Source organism: Urocitellus parryii, chromosome 9 (genome assembly GCF_045843805.1).
Source record: "Urocitellus parryii isolate mUroPar1 chromosome 9, mUroPar1.hap1, whole genome shotgun sequence".
Taxonomy (NCBI): Eukaryota; Metazoa; Chordata; class Mammalia; order Rodentia; family Sciuridae; genus Urocitellus; species Urocitellus parryii.
Window position 1 is genome coordinate 114,946,769 of NC_135539.1, and position 23,612 is coordinate 114,970,380.

Here is a 23,612-nt window from a genome sequence, read left to right on the forward strand (position 1 = left end):
TTTTTTAAAAAAGAAATGAATTGGGGAAAACAGACAACAAAGAGCAACATGATATATTTAAACCTCATATCTGTAATTGTTTGAATAATAATGGACTGAATATCCCACATAAATACAGACTCAAGTTTTTAAATGCTGCTGAGAAAAGACATTTTAAATATAAGTTCAGAAAAAGATTAAAAGTAAAAGGATGGAAAAATATACCATATTAGCACTAACCAAAAAAAGTTGGTATGACTACACTAATTTCAGACAAAGGAGAACTTAAGGCATAATTGTAGTGGCACCTCCTCCTCCACCAATGCATTTTAATTAAGCTTCTCCAGAGACCCTTACCATAATTGTTCTTGTTAACAGAATAACAGCAAAGACTTCTGCAAAAGAGCTCAGTGTGGTTAGAACTTTCTATTTCCTGTTGCTCTGTCTTGCAAAAGCTAAGTTTAATCGCAGACTGGATGATGTTATTCTGGCTTTTGTGTTAAAGTGTGTAAAAATCTTTGATTATTCTAAAAAAAGAGACAAAATGCACTTTTTGAGAACTCAAAGAAAAAAAGATACTTTAATGTAGACTCCTGCAAAAATGTAAACCTCCAAGTCCTCCCCTCAAAACTGGGTACAAAGTTCAAGAATTTCTAGACTCATTGTCCAGAGAGTTTTAGGCAATACCCCCTCTGGACCCTGCAGCCAATAAATCTGCTCCCTGTTAATTCTTCAGGTATCCAGCCTCATTTGTCCTACATCAATAATATATTACCAGAAATAAAGAGGTTAACAATGAAAGAATGAATTCAATAAAAGACAAAATAATTCTATATGTTTATGCATCTACTAGTTACAACCTTAAAATATATGAAGCAAGCAAAAATCAACAAAATGAACAGATAAATACACAATTCTAATTGGAAATTTTAATGGGAATTTTTACCACACCTCTATTAGTAATTGATAAATTAAAAAGTCAAAAACTCAGTAGTATAGAGAAATTTTGAGTGGCATGATTAACAAACCTGACCCAAATATTAAACTTGCATAATATATGTGCTTTTCAAGTACACACAGGTCATTTACCATAAGGTATTACTACAAGCCTCTAAAAGCTAAAACCACAGAGTATGTGCTCTGACAACAGAGGAATTGTCTTAGTTTGTTTTCTGCTGCTGTAACAGAATACCACAGACTGGGTAAATTATAAACACTAATTTATTTGGCTCACAGTTTAGAAGCTAAAAAGTCCAAGATGGAATGCTGCATTTGGAAAGGGCCTTCTTGCTGCATCATAATGTGGTGGAGGGCATGAGAGTGAGGAGGGAAGGGAGGTTCAAACTTATCCTTTCATCAGGAGGAGCCCATTCCAAGGTAGCAGCATCAGTCCATTCATGAAGGTTTTGCTCTTGTGACATAACCATCTCTTAAAGGCCTTGCCTCTTAATACTATCACAATGGCAATTAAATGTCAATGTAAATTTTGGAGCAGGTTTTGAAATCATACAAGTAACTAAGAAAAATAATAATGACAAAAAGATTAAGAGAATATCACCAAATGTTTAGAAATTAAACACACTTTGAAATCACCTACAAATGATACAATAATTCACAATGGAAATTAGAAAACATTGCGAACTGAATGATTATAGAAATCCAAAATATCAAAACAGGTGAGATGCAACTAAAGCAGTGTTCAGAAGGAAATTTATGTTCATATTTTAGAAATGAAGCTTTAATGCATACATTACAAATAAAACCTGAAAAAAATAATCCAAACATCCAAGAACCAGTCAAAGAAGAGAAAGTTAAACCCAAAGAAAGTCCAAGAAATAAAATAATAAGGATAAGAGCAAAAATCAATGATATAGACTTTATAAAAAGGCAATATAACAGAAAGTCAACAAAGCCAGAAGTTAATTCTTTGTATGACTAATCAAGTTAATAAATACTTTGTGAAACTGATTACAAAGAAAACATATATTCCAATATCAAGAATTTTAAATCAATCCTACAAATGCTAAAAAATAATAAGAAGATGTTGTAAACAGCTGCCAATACATTTGAAAATTGACATTAAAGGGACAAGTTCTTGAAATGCACAAGTTACTAAAATTAACACTAAAAGAAATAGAAATTATTATTCTTCCTATTTCTAGTAAAGAACTTAAATCCATCATTTAAAAACTTCTTATCAAGAGAACTCTAGGACTGCATGGATTCCCAAGTGAACTCTTCTAAGTATTTAATGAAGAATTGAGCACAAATCTTATACAAAATCTTCAAGATAATAGAAAGAGAAAAAATTTTCTCAATCTGTATTATGAGGACAACATAATCATGGTACCAAAACCTTGTAGGAAAGAAAAATTGGAAAGTTACACATCAGTCTCCCTCATGGACATGCTTGAGGACCCTAAACTTAATATTAGCTTAATTAGCTTATGAAATGCAATGCTATATTAATTATATACTATGAACTCTTACAACTTGTAAGGAAATGATGATGTGTTACAGTTTGAATCCTAATTGTTCTCCAAAAGACTCATGTGCTAAAAGCTTGATTGTCAAATTGTGGCACTATTAGAAGGTAATAGAACCTTTAAGAGGTGGGGCTTAGTGGGAGGAAGTTAGGTCATTGGGGGTGTGCCCTTGAAGGGGATATGGGAACCTGGCCTCTTTTCTTTGCTTCCCAGCCACCATGAGGTAAGAAGCTTTGCTTCACCATGTGCTCTGCACCAGGATATTCTGCATCACCACAGGCCCAAAAACATCAGATCCAAATGACCATAGATAGAAACCTCTGAAAACCAGAAGGCAACATAAAAATTTCCTCCTTTTAAGTTGATTATCTCATCCATGACAATGGAAGAGGCATAAATCCAATAGAAATGGATAAGATACCTGAGTAGGAATTTCACCAAGAAGACTGAATGACCAATAAACATTTGAAGAAATGCTCAACTTGATTAGTCATCAGGAACATTCAAATTTTAAGCACGAGATACCATTTTATTCCCTCCGCATATACAAGAGCAACAAAAATTTAAGTTTGACAACATCACTAATCTAGAAGTGTTAATTGGCGCAATCATCTTGGAAAACAAATTTTACATGATCCAGCCATGTTTAGGAGGCAAGGACTCTGTGACTTAGCAATTCCACTTCTCTGCACAGATCCCAGAGCAACTCTTCCATATAGGAAATCAAGCAGCATGAAGTAGAATACTCCCCGAGGCATAGTGCTCCAAATCTGGGGGGAAACTACTTTCCATAAGCAATGGAACTGAGAAATCACTAGTATGTTCACACAATCGAATTCTGCACTATCATGAAAAGGAAACGTATTGTAACATACACGATGCACAGCACACACAACACAGATGAAAGAAGTTGGCACAAAAGAAGACACAGGCTCGATTCCATTAATACAAATTAAAAAAAAAACATGTAAAATCAAACAATATGTCATTTAGAAATAGAAATGTGCTAATTCAGTAAAGAAAAGAGAATTTTATATGCAAAAATAACCACAAGAGTTACCTCAGCTCCAGGAGGGAGGAAACTGTGTTTACATATTGAACATGCTGCCATGTTCTCTTTCTTAAACTAGATGGCAGGGATATGAGTGTTGTTGAATTGTTATTCTGAACATATGATTTATAAATATGACTTTCTATTTTGAAGAACTTGGTACAGCAATTAATACTTTTCACACATATTGATTCCTGATCGTGTGGTTCAAGATGGGAAAAACATGGCTGCCTCTGCACCAGGATTCACTAATGGAGCAGACCACAGTCATCAGGAAGCCCCTGATGAGATGCTCTTGCTGAGGAGAGGGCATGTCCTCCTGGCCATTGTGTTAATGTAGTACATTAGTCAGCTCAGGCTGCCCAAACAAAATATCACAAACCTGGATGCTTAAACAACTAAAATTTACTTTTTCATAGTTCTGGAGGCCTGGATCTGGGATCCATCTGCCTGTGTGCTTGGGTCATGGTGAAGGCTCTCTTCCTGGCTTTCAGTGGTCAGTCACGGGGCCATTCCTTGGTATGCAAATACAGAGAGAACAAGCTCTCTGTTGCCTCCACTCACAAGGGCACTAATCCCACCACGAGGGCCCCACTCTTGTGATCTCATGTACCACTAATTGTCTCTCAAAGGTCACATCTCAAAATAAAATCCCAATGGCTTCTGTGCACATTGGGAGTTGGCGCTACAATATATGAATTGGTTGGGGCAGCGGGTGGCAAGCATTCAGTCCACAGCATGTAACCACCTAGAATTATCACTTTGTGAGCTGAGAGGGACCAGAGCACTTGGGACTCATGAAGAGTACAGCGGGTGGGAATGAGAATGAAGATCTCAAAGATTCTGCCTCGTTCCCCGGGCAGCAAGGGTGAGGACTGGCTTGGCCCTGAAGGCTCAGGAAGCCACTGTTCCTGAGCTCCATTGCTGAATGGTGCCTGCCTCACAGTCCCCTCATGTTTCCTGGGCACATTCCATCCGCTTTGCAGCTGCTGGCCCCGCCAGCCACGAGCTGAGGAGGGAGCACATGGCTTTTGTGCAATTTCTTTAAATGAGCTCTTCCTTCCAAGAGAACTGTTCCCCCGAGAGTTCCCCGACACGTGCAGTGATGGCGAATCTACACGCAGGCCTGGTGTTGGGGGAGGCAGTGCAAAAAGAGGAGCTTTAAATTCTAAAGCAGAGAAAATAAAAATCCTGCCAGAAGCAGAGGGAAATGGGGAAGGATGGAGGCAGGGATCTAGGAAGCTTCTGCTTTTGGTCTCACTATTGGGGTTTCATAGAACAGATGGACAGAGGTTATTTATAACTTGCAACATGCAGAGTTGAGATCCGTGAAATGTAGGAGGCTTGGCTGACAATGGTTTGGGTCAGGGAGGGCCTGAGACCTCCACCAAGACTCCTAGAATGCAGGGCTCGCGGAGGATGGGTACCATCATGGAAAAGGTACATACAGCCCAAGCCCCGTCCTCCAGGCTGGGTGAGAATTCCTCCAGAGAACCACCACTTTCAGGAATAATCATAATCACACTAATAAAAGCAAATAATAGTTGACATTATCTATTAGCTTGCTGGGTGCCAGACACTAAGCTAAGTGCCTTATTACCCTGATTTTCAAAATGACAAAACTAAGGCTTGGCGAGGGTACCTAACCAACCTAAGGCCTCATAGCTCTAAGCATCAAGGTTCTCTGCCCGCTTTGTGCAGGAAAGTCAAGAGGCCAGTTGTCTAGACAACTCACACCATGTCCTATTAGCTCCTTGTCACCTAACAGAAACAAGGTCTCAGGAGGCAGAAAGCTGGATAAGGAACTTGATGGTGGTGGGGATGGTCACAGGGATGTGGAGGGAACCCGGGGTTTGGCAGGTCCAGGAGAAGTACAGAGGGAAGCTGAATATGTGTGTGTGTGTAGGTGTGTGTGTGTGTGTGTGTGTGTGTATGTGTGCAGGTGCCACCCAGGTGATCACTGGCATAATGACAGTGTGATTGGATGTAGAAGACATTATTGTGTCTTCAATGAATATTCCTGGTTCTTGAGGCAAGGCAGGCCGACCGCTGAAGTCCAGTATGGCTCACTGCACTCTACCATCTGTCACCTTAGAAAAGTCTCTCCCTCCTCCCTCGTTCTCAGTTTCTCCTTGTTAAAATGAGACAGTTGGTCTAAGATGCTTCCCAGCTCTGATAATTTATGCATCTATAAATTCACTGCGGTTAACAAGTGTGGGAGAGGGGAGGTTGGCGGTGTCAAAGGCCAGAGGTCGGTTCCCAGCGTCCGAGGCCAAGAGCCAAGGCCTGGCAAGGACGGCCAGTCAAATGAAAGCGAGTCAGCAGGCACCGTCTGCTCGCCAGCCCCTGCCTGGGATCAGCATGTGGCAGGGAGTGAGGCTCCATGAGCCCGCTGATCGTGCCAACACCCACTCCCAGAGCTGCAGGCGCCGGTGCCAGGCACCCCCTCCAATGGTTAAGTGGAATGTTCAGAAATTCCCGACTCCAGGAGCAAGCCTGCCTGCCTCAGAACAAACAAAGTCCCAGGCGTCTTGACGAAATTCACCTACTTTTCAGGCCACAACAACCCTTTTGAAGGTCAAGGCATTTGGACATGGACTCTGTTAGTTTACAATTCTGTGCCCTTTCAAATAACATACTTGTCTTTTCCCAGTGGATGCCCCAAGATCCACGGGGCCAGGAATTCACCCCAGGTCATGATTATGAGGTCTAACCAGGGAAGGAGAAATGGTCCTGAAACCTCACTCTGTGACATAGAAGAGACTTGCTTTGGTGATGTGGGCTCCATCACTTAGCTTAGTTAATTGATAAGTATGTAGTGAACACTCACAGTGTACACTTGCAGAGTGCCTACTGTTTACACACTCTGATCACCAAGGTGATCCAAGGTCTGAGTCCGAGACCTTAGATCTTAACAGACAAGACTGTCCACTGACTCTGGAGAAAGTCAGGCTGGGTTGCTCTCTTGCCTCCATCTTCCATTAGCACCTTTACCAAGTTCCTTAACCACGAGTCCCGGTCTGGAAATGCTGATAACACCCAGTTCATAGAATTATCATGGAGACTCAATAGTTAACGTGTCTAAAACATTTTTCCTGGTGCTTGATGAGCAACAATGTCCTGAATGATGATGTAGCTCTAGATAACACGGTTAGGGCGATCACACTGTCCCGCCCCATGCAATCCTACACTGGCCCATGGTGCTTTCCCTGGTCCAGCTCCTACGGGTGACACTGGTCAGGTGGCTCTGGGTTCAAGTATCCAAGAAAACATTGCTCCTGGCCCTTGAACCAGGAAGTGTGAGCAACTTACTAGCCAGCACAGTAACACCTGTTTTCAAATACCTGTTTACAGTCAAGAAAGATGAGGAACAGGCAGCCAGGACTTGAAAAGTCAGACCGGGTTGTGGAGGCAATGCTACTGGAATGGGGGCAGTTTCCTGAGTTCCTGTCCCAAGGCGGTCCCCTGGCACACATTCCAAGGCCTCAATGTCCCCATCCACAAATGCAGAAAAGCAAATCATAGGCTGAGGGGGTGCAGCTAGAAATCTGAAGTCAGGGTGACTAAGGGGAGCCAAGAGGGTACAGATCATGGCCATGGGTGAATGTCCAGCTATATGAACTCCTTCGGTGGTCGCGGGGTACCAGGAAAAGCCCCCAAGCCTGGGAAGCCAGTGCAGTTCCTCCACCCACACTCCCTGGAGGCCATCTGCTTCCGGAGGCAGAGTAGCCAGTGAGTCTTGCCTGGGGCTGGCTCAGGACTCCACAGGAAGGGGAATGCGGACAGGCCCGAGGCTCAGGGAAAACACTCTAGGCACCAGGGTCCTGGGGGCGGAGTGTGGCGTTCCCACAGCCAGCTATGCAGGGAACGCAGCAGATGGACTACCCTGACACCAGGGAAACATTTGGTTCCTTGTCTCACACAGACTCCCTGGAAAGGCTGGTGAGGAGGGCCTGAGAGAGACAAAGGAGAAGGTCAGGGAATGGCAGGGAAACTCAGCCAAGAAGCTGAGCAGAAATTTCCTGAGCTCCTTCCAGAGGCCTTGAGCAGGTGGCAGCAAAATACCAACACTCAAAGGCCCTTCTTGAATACTGAATCCAATTCCCTTGTTTTACAGATCAGGAAACTGGCCCGCAGAGAAGTGAGCCCTGAGCTATGGAAATGAACTGAGGAATCAGGGATCCGTGCACTCACCACTTAGTAGCTGTGTGATGTGGTGCAACTTTCTTAACCCCTCTGAGCCTCAGATTTCTCCTTTGTGAATGGGGAGCACATAGCACAGGCTCTATTGGTATCAGTTTCCAATTCTCAAGGTCACATGGGAATTAATGGCAGAGCTAGAACTAGAATCCAGAGGATCTGACTCTTGACTCCCTGAGTTAGGCCACATTCCTCATTCTGGCTACAGAAAAGAGTCAAAGAAATGACATGCCTGGGATGTGCCACTGGGGGCAGGAAGGGAGGGGGCAATGTGATGTTAGGAGGGACTTTCTCATGACCAAAGCTCAGGAATGCATTACCAAGGGTTCCATTTTGGGAGCTTATTTAAGTGTGTGCCTGGGATGGATTAAAGGCTGAGAATGAATTAAATGTCATCTCGATGACCTGTTCTGCCCACAGATGCTAGAATTCAATTTATCAGAGACAGGGCTGGATATACGGCGCCTAAACTGCCCCAAAGAAAGGAAATGAATATGCATTCCTTCATTCAACCAGCACTTACAGAGCACATGATATGCCCAGAGAAACAGGTTTTCCTGTTAACATTTTGACTATGAGGAAACGAAGGTTCCAAGATATTAAATGAGGAAAAGGTTACCCAGCTAGCAAGGGGCAGAGCCAGGATTCCATGCCAGCTCAGTTTTCTCTGTGCCCCTTGCCATTCTGCACCCCCTGAGCAAGAGTAAGGTAGCCTCTCTCGGAACAGTGATGTGGGTAGACAGGGGGTGTTACCCCAGCCTGCCTCTTCAGGGAGGTAGAACCGTCCCCCGGAGGCTGCCTTGTGGCCTTGTTCCAGGAGCTGCTCAGCTCCCTCTGGGAGTCACTGCCTTAAGTAGGAATCCATCTGGAATCGCATGGCCGCTCACTAGGCTCAGACCTCTCCACAGAGCAAGCTTCCAGGGACGGCCCCAGAACATCCTCACCACGCTGCAGCTCTGCCAGGCCTCCTGTACCCACAGCCTGTGACAAGCGCCGAGAGGAGAGAGCCTGGGAGCAGGCAGTGCCTGCTGTGGGGAGCCTCCATTCTTCAGGGGTGATGAAGCCCTCCCCCCAGAATGACGGGGTGATAGGAGAAATACTACTTCTGCTCTCAGGAGGCTCCCAGTCTGTTGCGGAGATGTGGGCAGAAGAAGGTGGATTTAATAATAATAATAATAACAGAGCTCATGTTTACTGAGTGCCAGGTACTAAAACATGACCTCATTTAATCTGTACAGGAGCCTCGTGAGACAGGTCTTATTTTTATCTTATTAAACAGAGAGGTGAAGTCACTTACATAAGATCACAAAGCTAGAAAGTGATAATGCCAGGATTAAAAGCCAGGAAATCTGGCTCAAGGGTCTCTCCTTTAAAAGAAAAAGAGAAAGGGAGCACTGGATAGTCTGGGGATGCTCTGACTACTGGTGGCTCCAGGTGACCAGCGAGAGTGGGTTTGTGTTGAGGAGGGAGTCTGAGGAGCATAGTGTCTCGGGTCTTGCTTGCACAGAAAGCAGGCCTGCTGGGGTCAGGATGGGGGAGCAAGGAGTGAGGGTGGGGGTGGGACCCCTAGACAGGAAGGCCAGGAGGGTTGGGGAGGAGTTTGGACGGAGCATCTAAGAAAGCCAGTGAGCTGCCAAGGAGAAAGTTCACTGGGGACAGAGAGTCTCAAATGGGTTGGAAGGACACAAGGCTCCAGTCGGGGGCTCTGAGCACCAAGCCTGGAGTGGATTTATGGGCGGGGCCTGGGGAGGAGGCCAGCTCCCCAAGGTCAGAGGGTAAAAGCTCTAACTCATTGACTGTGGAATGACATCCAGACCCTGCACTGGGCCCTGGCAAGAGAAAGACCTGAATCTCTGCTCCTGGCTTCCCAGCTGCCTACACCTCTGCTTGCTGCAGATCCCAATAATGGTCATCACCTTATGGAGAGGATCAAATGAGTCACAGTTTCTGACTCATTCAGTGCAGGCCCTTGTTTTTACTTAGCTCAGTAATCAATGACCCATGAGTTGTACAGAATTATAATTTCCAAAGATTTCCAAATTTTTCCAGAAATTTATTAAATATTGGTTTCTAATTTTATTCCATTATGGTTAGAACACATGCTCTTTCTAGTGAGTGTTTTTAAATTTATTGAGACTTGTTTCATGGCCCAGCATGTGACATTGATGAAGGGTTTCATGTACACTTGGAAAAAAATAAGTATAAAGTTATTGCCAGGTAGAAAATTCTACAAATATCAACAGTAAAATTGATAGAGTTGCTTAACTAATTTTGTCCCATTGACCCAGATGTGGAACACCTTTAAAAACATAAATTGAGTAACAAATAGACCACTCATGGTACCTTTGAAATAACTATTAATAAACTTATGTTTTATATGATAGCCATGCATATATCACCTCTGCTGTTCTTCATTCTCTTAGATACCTCTAAGTTTCCAACTGGTACCATTTTTCTTCTTAAAAAAACTTCCTTTAACATTTCTTGTCATAAAGATCTGCTGGTGATGAATCCTGTCTCTCCTCTTTGTCTGAAAGAGTCTTAAGGTCACCTTTATTTTGAAAGCTGTTTTCATTGGATCTAGAGTTCTTGTTTGACAAGTTGTCTTTTCTTTTAGCACTTTAAAGATGCTGGCATTCATGGTAGCAAATGAAAAATCAATGGTAATTTTTTATCTTTATCCTCTCTATATAATATGCCTCTTTTTCTCTGGCGATATTTAAATTTTTTTTCTGGCACTGGTTTTCAGCAATTTGATTATGCTATGCCTTAGTGTGCTTTTCTTGATTTATCCTTTTGGGAGTTTATTGAATGACTTAAATCCGTGAATTACTGTTTTCCTCAAATTTGGAAAATAGGTAGACATGGTTTCTTCTAATATTTTTCTGCGATTTTCTGGCACTTTAGTTACATGTATGTTAATTCACTTGGTATAGTATTATCTCATAGGATACTGAAGTCCTCTTTGTTTTTAGTAATTTTTTTCCCTGTGTTTCATTTTGGATAGTTCTATTGCTTTATATTCATAGTCAGTAAACATTTTTCTGCAGTGTATAACCTGCTATTCTGTTATGAAGTATTTATTTCCTCTCAATATTCATATGTTAAACCCCTAACCCAGTGAACTAGTGTTTGCAGATGGGAATTTGGGGAGGTAATTAAGTCATGAGGATGGAGCCCTAGTCTAATGGGACTAGTACCTTTAGAAAAAAGAAAAAATACCAGAGACCTTCTCTCTCCACCTCTATCTCTCCCTCTCCCTCCCTTTCTACCCACCCCCTCCATGCATAGTCCAAAGAGGAAATGTTATGTAAGCATGAAAGTAGGTACCTGCAGGCCAGAAGGGTCCTCACCAGAATCTAACTATACTGGTACCCTTCTCTCAAACGTCCAGGCTCCAGAACTACCAGAAAACAAATGTTCGTTGTTTAAATCAGCCAGTCTACGGTATTTTGTTACGACAGCCCAAGCAAACTAACACATACTCCCAACCATAAAACTTTCACTTTTTCTGTCTTCCATTTATTTTCTTCTCTATGTTCATGTTTTTCATTAAATTCTTGAGTATATTTACAATAGCTATTTTAATAGTCCTAATTATTATTTCTATCTTCCCTATAATTTCTAGATCAATTAACTTAATTTTTTTTTCAATTAACTTAATTTTTAAAATTTTCTCCTCCCATGGGTCACATTTGTTCCCACTTCTTTGTTATCTACTCATTTATGATGGAATAACTGTCATTGTGAATTTTATACAACAGGGTGTTAGATTTTATTATAATCCTTTGAAGAGTATTGGACTTTGGGCGGACAGTTAAATTTATTTGATGTTTTTGAGATTTATTTTTAAATGTGTGTATGGAGGGGCGTATTTTGCTAGGGATTAAACCCAGGGCCTCACACACGCTAAGCAAGTGCTCTACCACTGAACTATTCCCACCACCCCAGTCCTTTTAAACTTGTTGAAGGCAGATTTGGAGTAATCTTTATTGCTAAGGTTGCAATATCTGTTAAATGTTCCATGTCTTTAATGAGGTCTCGCCCTCTGGCTAGTGGAAACTGAAACAATTTCTGACCTTAGGTGAGTCTAGGAATGGACTGACCGTGGAAACTTGAATGATTGGATGTGGACGATAAGAGACGCTGAAAAATTATTGGATGGGTGGTGGTATCAATTAGCAAGAAGAGAAATACTGGAATGCAGGGGAATGAATAGATTTCATATCAGACACCTTTAACTTTAGGAGCCTATAAGAGAGATAAGTAGAGATATCTACCAAAACCTTGGTTATATGATCTATAAGTCAGGGAAGAGATTGAGGCTAGAGTATAGAGCTGGGAGTAATCGCTACATAACAGTTACGAGGAGCTAACATTCTCCAAACATTGTTACACATAGTAGTTAAAACCTTGATGAGAGGTGAGATTGCCAAGGGAGACTATAGGAAAGATGACTAAGTCCTCTTACAGGTTGGGCAGAGGTGGAGTTCATGAAGAGAGAGTAGAAGAGAGGGGAGAGGAAAGAAAGAGGAGAAGTGGTGAGAAAAATCAGAGAACCAGGAGATGGAGGGGTCATGGAAGCTAAGAATGAAGAGAATGTCGAGGACGAGGCTAACATTGCCAGATGACACAGACCAACCGAGTCAGATTAAAATTGGGAGGTTCCTTCTGGAATTAGGGAGTCTAGTGATATGGGAAAGAACAGTTCTAGTGACCCAGGGAAGATGGAAGCCAATGAGTGGACAATTGACTGGAAGGTGGAAAGACTAAGTATAAATCCTCTTTCTAGAAACTTGGTGAAGAAAGGAAGATCAGTGACCGAGCCATATTTGAGAGGGTTTCATGAAAAATGGATGGATATTTCAATGGGATGTTCATGGGCTCAGGGGAAAGGCCTGTAGGGAGAGGCAACGTAATGAAGTCCTCAGAGAAGACAAGAGCGTGGAAGAGGTCAAGTCTCTTCAGCTAATAGTTGGCAAAGGGACATACAGTTGGCAGGGGAGGAATTACTCATCACCCCCATTTTAAGGATAGAAAAGTAAAGCCCAGAGGAAATGCCTCAAACCACACAGCTAGAATCAGGCAGAAGAGGTCCCAGCCCCACCCCTGGCCACATGACTTTCTGTCCCAGAAGACCCCCTTTGCATAATTCTAGATCCCTGGCCAACCCTTCAGAGACCTAGGAAAAGCTGGATGTCTGAGTTCCAGAGGGAGAATGCAGGGAGGTCTCAGGGCACATTCTGGGAAGGGGTAGCTGTTGGGAGAGGGACTGGGGAAGAGAGGACGGAGCCGGGAGGAAAGCAAAGGCATCTCCACCCAGGCAGCAGCTGCTCCCAAATATGTCACAACTTGTCAAAGAGGCAGAAATAGAAGCAGTTCAGGGAGTGGGAGGGGGTGGGGTGGCATGCTATGGCTTCTGAACCCACAGAGAGGGTTCAGGGGGCGACTAGCAGGGGAAGGGGGACAGGCAAAGGGGCTAGTGCAGAGAGAGCGTGACGAGCACATGGCTCAGTTCTAGGTAGGCTGCAGTGCGTCCGAGAACCTTCTGGTAGCCTTTCCGAGAGTTTGAGCATAGGAAGAGAAGCGAAGACGGGACAAAACTCCTCAAGGAACACTGCCCTCTGATCCTGTCGGTCCATTCTTCAGGGCTAGGACTGGTTCAAACAGCCCTCAAAACTGCAGCTCAGGGAGGAGGGCTTGCCTAGTATGCACGCCAGAAGCCTCGTTGGATCCCTAGCACCACAAAACCAACAAACCAAAGAAGCCAGTCCTCCTACCCAGACCCCATTAGCACTTCCTCCACTGAGTTAGGGGGACACGGGGCACTTGGATCATTCAGTCCAGCATCTTGTTTTACAGATGAGTAAACGGAGACCCAGAGTAGGGACATGACAGCAGCATGCTCTGAGTCTTTCTCCAGGGTTCCTTCCTCTTTCCTAACCAGAAGTTGAAGGCCCTATCCTCATAGGGACATGGAATTCTCTTAAGAAATCCCCACGCATATTTCCAAAGGTCCCCCCAGAGCCAGGTCCCCAGGTCCCCAATGCCACATGTTCTGCTGAGCCCTGTTCTGGTTATTTTTAAAACCAACTCTCTGCTCTGTCTCCACCTATCACCTCTCCTTGACCCCCACTCTCCCAGGACCCAACCTCTTCCGCCTCCAGGCCCACACCTTCCCCCACCCCAAAGCCAGAGATTCTTAAAGGATGATCCTGCCTCTGAGCGCTGGATTCCAGGCAGGGACAGGATTTCCCAGTGGTTACCCGATGCTCAGTCCTCAACGGAAACAATGTGACCCAGAGGCCTGGGGCCCTCCCCTCCTCTCTACCTCTCAGCCCTGGTCCTATTCGCTTGGGACCTCTTCTCCCGTCTGCAGCCCTCAAGCCTCTCCCTGGCCTCTCCTCACACCTCCCTTTTCCCCTTCTCCATCAACTCACCTGAACTCACATGACACTGGAGCTCTCAGTCTCTCACTGTCTGTCTGCCTGTGCCCCCCACCCCCACACCCCTCCTTGCCTGCCACTCTCCCAGGATTCAGCCCTAAGGCCTAAGCTCAGGCCATCCAAGAGCAGACACCCTTCCTCCTTCCAACCCTAGTCCTCTGCACCCTCAGGCAAGTCATGTCCCTTCTCCAGTCTTGTTTCCAGTGTGTAAAGGGAATGTGAGCTAGCTGATCCTGGAGCCCCTCGCACCTCTGACATCCCATGGTGGCTGTGATCTCTTCTCACCCTGATGTAAAGTGACTGCCTTGCAAATAATCCATGCTCCCGAGCATGTCGTGTTGGTGCACCTGTTTCCTATGGGAATGCACATGTATTCCCAACACCAGGCCCCACTAGTCCTCATCAAAAACACTCAGAGAACCAGCCCTGGAAAACAAAAGTGGGACCTGTTTGAAGAAGCCAGAAGCTGCTCCTCTTGCTTTTTGTTTCCAAATACAAGAGACTCCAGAATGGGAAATCTGCTTTGATTTTAGCCAGGCAACCTGGCAGCCTAAGTCAGTCTGTAGGGACTAGAACAGGCTGAGGCCAGACAGCTAGGATTAGGTGTGGAGCAGAAGGGGAAGGAAGAAGCAGAGGGCAGGTGAGGGGGAATTCTACCACGCAAATGAGAGGGACCCAGCATGCAAATGCAGGGCAGAGTCAAGTTGGAATATTCAGGGTAGGGGACCAACAGCCTGGTCCCGAAGCCCCGCAGGGGATAAGGGCTGCCTCCAGCGAGAGCAGGACTGCTGGAAGAGGAGGCTGCAGTCAGGGCAGGGGGCCCTCTGTGCCCAGGCGACAGGGGTGGGGATTAGGGCCGGACGCCCTGCTGTCAGGTTAGAGCTGATGGATCACCGCCGGTGGCGGAGCACAAAGGCTGTTCTGTGCTTGGCATCAATGTGTCCCCGTCCATCAGAGGGCAGCTTGCAGGGGGGAGGGGTGTAAGGGAGGAAGACCAAGTCCCTAGACAAGGCTTCTCCACAGCTTTACTGAGAGAACAAGGTGGGTAAAAGGCCAATGTGCCCACTGGGGATTTGAGAGGTCAGAGACTCCTGGACACCTTATCGTCTCAGTCTTTGCAAGATCTGTGCCCCCACAGGGAGCCCTGACAGGGTCCCCAGGGGCCAGCTTACTCAGACATGCACAAACATATCCACAGACAGGGATTCATAGAGACCCAGACACCCGAGGTCACCCTAACCTCCCAGTCCTGCCCTGGTGTTAGGTCAGAGGCAAACATCACAGGACACAAGGCCAAGCTCACACCCGGCAGAGCTTCCTGCAGACAGTGTCTCCACTGCTCTCTCCCACCAACACAATGGGGACCCACACAGAGTAGGTCCTCAGACAATATGTGTCGAGCAGAGAACGGAGCAGGTGAATTACTTCCTTCCCCGGATTATATTGGCACTTCTACCCTTCCCCTTATCACCTAACACTTTCACCTTGGATAGGTGTCTTTGTGTTCTCCTCTCCCTCACTCAACTGTGAGCAGTGACAGCAGAGACATCATGTCCTATTCACATCAGTGACCCTGGCACCTGGGAATGTTGTTCAATACATGGGATTGTTTTGTTTTTTGATTGAAAGAATGAACAAGTGAATATTCACACATGGAGAGGAAGACAGGTTTCCCCCCCTCTAGTTCCTGTTCCTGTGGTCCCTGGAGGCAATAAGACAATACAGTGGAGAATCAAGGGGCTAAGAGTGAGGGGGGTGGTGAGGAGTGGAGAAGAGGACCTGGCGTTTCCAGGTACCAGGTGCCCTTTTATGCACTACAACAACCATGCCTCTCTCTCTCTCCCACACTCTCTCCCTCTCTCTCTTCCTCTCTCCAGACAGAAACATGCATCCTCCATGCATCCTCTCCTGGTCAAATCCACCCTCCTGCCCCTAGGTGGGTTCAGACCCTCATCATCTCACTCCTGAATACTGTCATGGTGGCATGGGTGGTCTTCTTGCCTCAGTGTCCAAGTCCCTCCATGCCCATCTGGAACTCCTCCCTCTTCACAGACTTGTTTCCAACCACTCCCTGTACCTGAATCCTGAGCTCCACAAAGGCTAACCTAGCCAATGCCCCTACCTCCCCTCTTCTCATCCAAATCCCACCATTCTCTGAGACCCAGCCCTGTGCATCCCTTTTCCCCAGGTCCTCCGCAGAGGCCCCCTCCTTGGATGGTTTTGCCATTCTACTAAACTCCTGGGACACCTCTTGATGGATCCACACATTTGCAAGTACTCAGAGCTCTCTCGAAGACTGTGGAATTAACAAAGCTCACCCTCACCTTGTATTCGAGTGTTGGGTATTCAGGGTCCATGCTGGCTCAGTAGAAAGTCAGGTTGTAGGAGACATCACAAATCAAGCCCATTTTGCTTCCATTTTAGAGGAAAATGCATCATTTAAGGTTAAGTCAGACTGGATCCCAAATTGACAAAAGATGCCACTTCTAGGTTTCTATAACTTTTGACATCTCCCCAGAGTTCATGGGATTGGAGTGTGAACTGAAGCAAAGTTGTTTTAGTTTAGTTTTTTTTTTTTAATTTAAATTTAAATTTTCCTTTTTGGGTGGAGGTGTGTTGGAAATAGAGATTCTTCTTCAACCCAGCTGGTCAGGGTCCAAGCAAGGTTTAGAAGCCACACTAATATCACACTGTACCTTCCACCACTCTGGTGAAGCCAAGTACCAAATTAAGGCCTTGCTGCTCTCCCTCAACTTTCTTGGGTTCTTTTATTTTCCACTTCTGTCCCCTCCTCACCCTTCTTTCCCACCCCGGGGAAAGGAACACAGTTCTCCAAACTCCATGCAGATGACCCTCCACTGAGAAGGTCTCCAGGAGTTCCTGCATGATTCTACTTCCTGTAATTGTCCTTGCTGCTGGTTTTAACTTATCAGTTTCATCTGCCATTGGGATAGGGACAGCAGGATGGATCAAACTTTGTCTACAGGCTCCTGGAAAGCACTGTGACCCAAGGGTAAAAGATTATAGCTTAAAGCTCAGGATTCCTGAAGCTACGGATCAATGGAATGGGCTGTCCTGTGACACAGTATAAGCGGAACAATGGCCACCCGGAAGGGGATTTGGGTATCAGAGATTGAGATAAAAGAAGTGACCAACATGGCCCACTAGATGGTAAGGTGGAAGGTGGGGATGTCACCTTAGTCGTCCCTGGCCCTTTTAATCCCCAGCCCTAAGACTGAGCCTTGCTCACTGCTGCTGAGACCTGCCCACTGCATTGGGAAGAATGAGTCCCCCCAGACCCCAGACCTCTACTAAGAAGTGACCATGGATTAAGACGCCTGAAGATTAAATAGTCCCTCCTCCACCTGACCTGTGTAATGCATCTGAAACCTGCACATGGGTACAAGCTGATGTCTCAGGCAGGAAAGGGCAGAAGAACCCACACAGGTGGTCCAGATGAGGGAAGGTGTAAACTGAGCTTAAAGGGCTCTGTTTTCTCTCCTCTCCCGCTGCCATCCACCGGAAGGAGTCAGCGAGATTTGGGTGTCCAAATGGGGCAGGAAACATTTGAGGACCGAGAAAAGAGGCAGAAGGCTTAACACCTATGACCTGGCCATGTGTGGGATGTAAGTTCTAACCCCAACTCTGACCCTCCCTTATATATTACAAAGAAAACCTCCCCCATGCCTACTAAAAGAAAAAATAAAAAATCTCTTGACTCTCTTTTCCCCCAATCACATGATCTCTAAGAGAAAGTGCAGGGTCAAGGCCAATGGGAAACCCAGAAATTGAATCCATTTGCCACTCTGTTTTTGTCCTCCTTTGGGGGACCCACAGATCCTTCAGATTCCAAGAAGCCCCATTCTTTGGAGAGGGCCTTTAAGAGTCTCATTGGAGGGATAGAGGATGGTAAGGTGCTGTCAGGCAGCAGGGAGGTGGACAGAATGACCCAAGTTCCTTTTCAGCCTAAACTGCCCCCTTCCCCGTTCCCTCCTCCCCCTACACCCACCCGCTGCTGCTCCGGGACCAGCAAGGAGAGAGCAGGCAGGCCGCCCGCCCGGCTAGGAGTAATTGAAAGGAGCAGATGAGAGGGGGAATGTGTCCTCCCCCACCTTCCCTGTCCCACTGGGGCTGCCGAGAAATGAAAACTAATCAAATTACACCCAACGGCCTCCCGACCCGTGCACAGGAGCCGCCCTGGCCATGGGGCAGGCTGGCTGGGTGGGGTGGGGGCCACGGGAGAGGGAAGGGGAATCACATCTAATCCACTGTAAACGTCTTGATGTGCAGCAACAGCTTAGAGGGGGCTCAGGTTTCTGTGGCGTTGGCTATATTTATCTCTGGTTCCATGCCAGCGGGGAGGGTTTAAATGGCACCCAGCAGTTGGCGTGAGGGGCTGCAGGAGCTTGGGGGCCAGAGGCAGGAACAAGTCTTTTCCGACCCCATGGAGCTCTATGAGACATCCCCCTATTTCTACCAGGAGCCCCGCTTCTATGACGGGGACAACTACCTGCCTGTCCACCTCCAGGGCTTCGAGCCACCGGGCTACGAGCGGACTGAGCTCAGCCTGAGCCCCGAGGCCCGAGGGCCCCTGGAAGACAAGGGGCTGGGGACCCCCGAGCACTGTCCAGGCCAGTGCCTGCCCTGGGCATGTAAGGTGTGTAAGAGGAAGTCGGTGTCGGTGGATCGGCGGCGGGCAGCCACGCTGAGGGAGAAGCGCAGGCTCAAGAAGGTGAACGAGGCCTTCGAGGCCCTGAAGAGGAGCACCCTGCTCAACCCCAACCAGCGGCTGCCCAAGGTGGAGATCCTGCGCAGCGCCATCCAGTACATCGAGCGCCTGCAGGCTCTGCTCAGCTCGCTCAACCAGGAGGAGCGCGACCTCCGCTACAGAGGCGGGGGCGGGCCGCAGCCCCCGGTAAGTGGCCGTGCACCTGCCTCAGGGGTAGGGCCCAGAGGGAAGCGCCTGGATGGTCTCTGGATGCCATAGACGGGCTCAGTCACAGGGTTGGAGCAGGTGCCAGGCAGGGCCTTGAGAGGCCACAGGACCCCCTCTTTTGTCAGGGCTAGGCTGTGCAGCTGACCTCCTGTGTCCCCAGGCTCTTAAGACAAGATAAAGGCATTGAGCAGGAGATACAGATGGGGTGGGGGCCCACTGGCACAGGACTGCAGAGGGGTTTAGGAACAGGTCCATAATGATCCTGAGTAAAGTGGAGAATGAATCCCCATCCCTGGGTCAAAGCCTAAAAAGCCAGGCCACTACAGCCAAAGCAGCCTACTTTGCTCCTTACCCCATCCCTGTCCCAGGTAGGGTTGAACAGATAAAATCCACCCAGAGTCACTGGGTGACTTCTCAAGCCTGCTGAGAAGTCACCCTAGTCAGGTCAGATACTCTGCCTGGTCATCCTTATCTCCAGGTACAGGGAAGCCAGAGACCCTTTTTGCTGGTGTTCTGTGAAGGCAGAACCATCATCTAGGAAGGGAGCCAGGACAGGCCTGGAAGCAGGGTCTCTGTAGTGCAAACATTCTGGAGTGGGGGTATCCCGGGCTGGAGGGTCCCAGCTTGTGGTCCACCCTCCAATCCCACCATGGTTCTGCCTATTCCTTGGAGGCAGAGACACATCCAAGGATGGCTGTGCCCTGACCTTGGGCTTTGCCTCTGACTTGCAGGTGCCCAGTGAATGCAGCTCTCACAGCGCCTCCTGCAGTCCAGAATGGGGCAGTGCACTGGAGTTCGGCCCCAATACAGGTGGTAAGTGAAGCCTGATTCTGGTTCTGATCCCTCCACCCTTCCCTAGGGCTTCTCCCCTCTTACCTCAGTCCTTGCTCCAGTCCTCTTCCTGTGGCTTCTCCAGGGACCTGCTGACCCCAGGGCCCCAAACAGTGGGTTGGAAGGCCCTGTGCCTCCTTGAAGCCTTGACCAGCTAAAGAGTAGCAGTTGCAACCTCCTGTAGCTCCCTAGATGGTGCCTGGTGACTGACCTCAACCAGAGGAGACTGTCCCTGCCCCAGGGGTCCCTGGGAATTGCTGAGTCAGTGTTGCACAACTGGGCCCAGCAAAGGGCAATTCCAGTCTCCTGGGATACACTATCCTGGCTTCACCTTGGAATAGTTGCTTCCAAATCCTCTGCTAGGGGAATTCAGAGATCAGGCACACGCCTGAGGCGCATTCCTCTGTCCTAGTAAACCTGTATCACTCCAAAGGCCTCATCCCACTTCCTCACCTAGGTAACCCCTCCCCACCTTCTCCTTACAGATCATCTCCTTGCAGCTGACCCTACAGATGCTCACAACCTGCACTCCCTCACCTCCATCGTGGACAGCATCACAGTGGAGGATGTGTCTGTGGCCTTCCCAGATGAAACCATACCCAACTGAGATTGTCTGTCAGGCTGGGTGTCCATGTGAGCCCCCAAGCTGGCCATAGGTGCCACCACTTCTGCAGCGGTGGCCTTCTAAGCCAGGTTGTCCTGATGCCAGGAAGACAGCCTTGGGCTGCCACAGGCCAGACTATCCCCTTCCTCATCCATATAAGGTTTATGCACCTCCCAGCAAGGGAACGGATGCCCTCAGTTAGCTGACTCCTTAAGAGCAGAGGCATCCCCTTTCCAAGGAGATAAAGCAGGGGACCAGAGCGCCCCCTTGTGGATACCTCCCGCTTAGGGGGGCAAACTCAGGAGCTTCCTTTTTATCATAATGCAGCCTTTAATTCCACCCCTCAAATGAAATGGTTTGAGAGAAAAATACAGTGTCCTGACCTGGACCAGTGTGCACATCTCCTGTCCTGGTCTCTTCCTGATGCCAGTGGCTGGGCTGGGCCTGCCCTGAGTTGAGAGAGAATAAAGGGAGAGGAACAACCCTCTGTTCCCAAGTCCCTGGGGGGCCAAGCTTTTGCAGTGAATATTGGGAACCTTCCAGCAGTTTTATGTTTTGTTTTGTTTTGTGTGTTGTTTGTAAAGCTGCCATCTGACCAAGGTCTCCTGCGCTGAAGTTGCCAGGGACAGGCAGGAAAAGGGGGCGGGACTCTTGGGGTGATTTCTTTTGTTAACTAAGCATTGTGTGTGTGGTTTTGCCATTGTTTTGTAATTTTTTTTTTTTTGCTAACTTATTTGGATTTCCTTTTTTAAAAAATGAATAAAGACTGGTTGCTAGAAGAGAGTCCGTGATGATGTAGAGGGAGGGGGGTGACTGACAGCCCCAACCCCTCCCACTCAGGCATCCCGACACCCTCCAGGGGCAGGGCTTCCAAGGATTCCAAAGACTGTAGTTCCAAAAGCGCTGTGGGCACCCCCTTGAGAGGGTCACTAGGCACTGGGGAACCTGCTTTCTACCATTACAAGGGAAGCTGGGAGGGTGTGATTCATAGCCTGGATGAAGACCAGACTCCACAGAAATGCTTGCAGGACACAGAGGAAGACCTTCTGAGTGTTCCACTGCTCTTTAACTTATAGATATTGCTCAAGTCTGCTGCATTCCAATTTTTATAGCCCAGTAGCCTGGCCTTCAATTAATTAAGCATGCTTGTATGCTCACATGCCCGGAGTACCCACAGCCAGGGCAAGGGGCGTATCACTAGAATTTGTGGGGATTTCCTCTCTAATCCCTGTCTCTCCCTCTGTTCCACATTATCAGAATCCCTATAGAGAAGTGGGAGGTGACTAAATCAGAGCAAGGGGCAAATACTCTCACTTCCTTGTTGGCCAAATAGCACAACCCCTCATCTTCCCTTCCCTCCAGGCAGAGTGGGATTCCTGTCCCTACCTTCAGCTCAGAGATGAAGGAGATTCTGCTGGGGAAAGGGGGTCACAAAGAACCATCAAAGGAAGAGAAGCTGGGTTTCTCTTCATTTGGGATGCTGTTTTTCGAAGATTGGCTTCCTAAGGGGGGAAGGTGGGTGGGAAACTGAGAACAAAGATTTATGGATAGAGATTACATAAGGATTATCTGGGGAGTTAACAGAAATTTAGAATTGAAATGGACCAAGAACACCTACTAAAAACTTAATATATATTAACTCCAACTGCTTGGGGCTAAGTTTGTACGATTTATTGCAAATTATAGGTTTCAGAATCATTACAGAACAGGTATTCAGAGCGTGGTATGTTCCAGCCCCCATTCAATTCTCTGGGGCCCTTGACAACTGACTCGACCCAGTTTAAACTATCAGGTGCTGATGACCATCTATACTTGCTCTGGGCTTAGGTGGGCCATCTCCCCACACTTGCCCTCCTGACCTTGCACCTAGAGGGGGGCGGGGCTAATACCCTGACCCCAGTTTCTCTAAAAGCTCTGCCTGAGAATAGGAACAAAGTCTCAATGGAGCCTAAGAGAACTTGGGATAGGATGTAGAAGGTAGGCTCTTGCTGAGGCCTGCCTGTCCCAAGTAACAAGTGAGGGCCGCTCCTACTGGGAACCACAAGTTGGCCTAATCTGCCCCAGTGGTAGGATTTTCTTTTTGAGTTTGGCACTGAGTTTAAAGACTCTATAGGTCATTTCCATGACTCTTAGCCCTGACTCCCTGCCCTAGGGTGAGGAAGGCAACCAGCTGGCCACCATGCCTTGCCACATTCACTCCCTCACTACCCACCAAAATACTCAACTATGAAGGGAAGGGGTTCTTCTCCCCTTGGGTTCATTTCCTCTGCCCTGGCACCTCCCAAGCTCCTAGGGAGGATACAACTCCACTGCATAATTCAATGGTGACCTTCCTATCCCTTGTCCTGCTTCTTCCTGGGATCTAGAGCTGGCCAAGAAGAAGGGTGCTCAACAACACTAAGGAGCTGATAGGCTCTGGGATTGCTGGAAGCTTTTTTTTTTTTTTTTTTACAGTGCTGGGGATTGAACCCAGGGCTTGCACGTGCTAGGCTAGAGTTCTACCACTGAGCTACATCCTCAGCGCAGAATTCATTTTCAAAGTCCATTCCTTGGGCAGGGGATGTGGCTCAAGCAGTAGCGCGCTCACCTGGCATGCATGCGGTCCAGGTTCGATCCTCAGCACCACATACAAACAAAGATGTTGTGTCTGCCAAAGTCCATTCCTCTCCAGTTATCACGTCAGTTGGAAACTGAGGTTCATATTCACACAGTCGGGCCTCAGCAATAGAGTCAACAGGTCCTGCCCTTGTTATCTACCTACTTCATCACAGTCTTTAAGTCCACGGGGAGAAACAATTTGCTGGAGCTGCACAGGTGTGAATGGCAAACAGAGACCCAGAGGAGGCCCGGCTCACTCAGCATTTTCACAGAATAAACAACTGTCATCAAAGGAGCTTTCTTAAATTAACAAATCCTTAACCTTCACAATAGAATTACAGATAAAACTCCAATTAATGAATAATGAGGTGGAGTTCTTTAGGGAAATTAGCTCGATCTCCTTCTTCAGTGGAAGCACCTACCATAAATCAAGCTAGGTTAATCAAATGTCACCTAATTATGGACATTAGGGAATACACTA

The 23,612-nt window shown here is 47.1% G+C and overlaps 2 protein-coding genes across 5 annotated transcripts in view; one reads left to right on the forward strand and one right to left on the reverse strand.

The window, feature by feature from the left end:
• Adora1 (adenosine A1 receptor) overlaps nucleotides 1-20,126 on the reverse strand; it is a 76,548-nt gene extending 56,422 nt beyond the window's left edge. For 2 of the 4 annotated variants that reach the window (XM_026397184.2, XM_077802741.1), the window contains exon 1: nucleotides 19,975-20,126. The gene's annotated coding sequence lies outside the window, so the exon portion shown is untranslated. The remainder of the gene's footprint in view (nucleotides 1-19,974) is intronic. The other 2 variants (XM_077802742.1, XM_026397187.2) reach the window with 1 other exon arrangement.
• Nucleotides 18,530-21,299, forward strand: Myog (myogenin). The gene is made up of 3 exons (XM_026397188.2): nucleotides 18,530-19,077; nucleotides 19,830-19,911; nucleotides 20,415-21,299. Exons 1-3 carry the CDS (start codon nucleotides 18,532-18,534, stop codon nucleotides 20,534-20,536), a joined length of 750 nt encoding a protein of 249 aa, XP_026252973.2. The 5' UTR covers nucleotides 18,530-18,531; the 3' UTR covers nucleotides 20,537-21,299.
• Nucleotides 21,300-23,612: the final 2,313 nt, after the last annotated feature.

Bases quoted from the DNA above. Each gene is read 5' to 3' on its own strand.
- Myog (XM_026397188.2), top strand. From the start codon at position 18,532: ATGGCACCCAGCAGTTGGCGTGAGGGGCTGCAGGAGCTTGGGGGCCAG. The intron at 19,078-19,829 runs GTAAGTGGCCGT...TCTGACTTGCAG, and splicing joins GGGGCGGGCCGCAGCCCCCG to GTGCCCAGTGAATGCAGCTC. The intron at 19,912-20,414 runs GTAAGTGAAGCC...TTCTCCTTACAG, and splicing joins GTTCGGCCCCAATACAGGTG to ATCATCTCCTTGCAGCTGAC.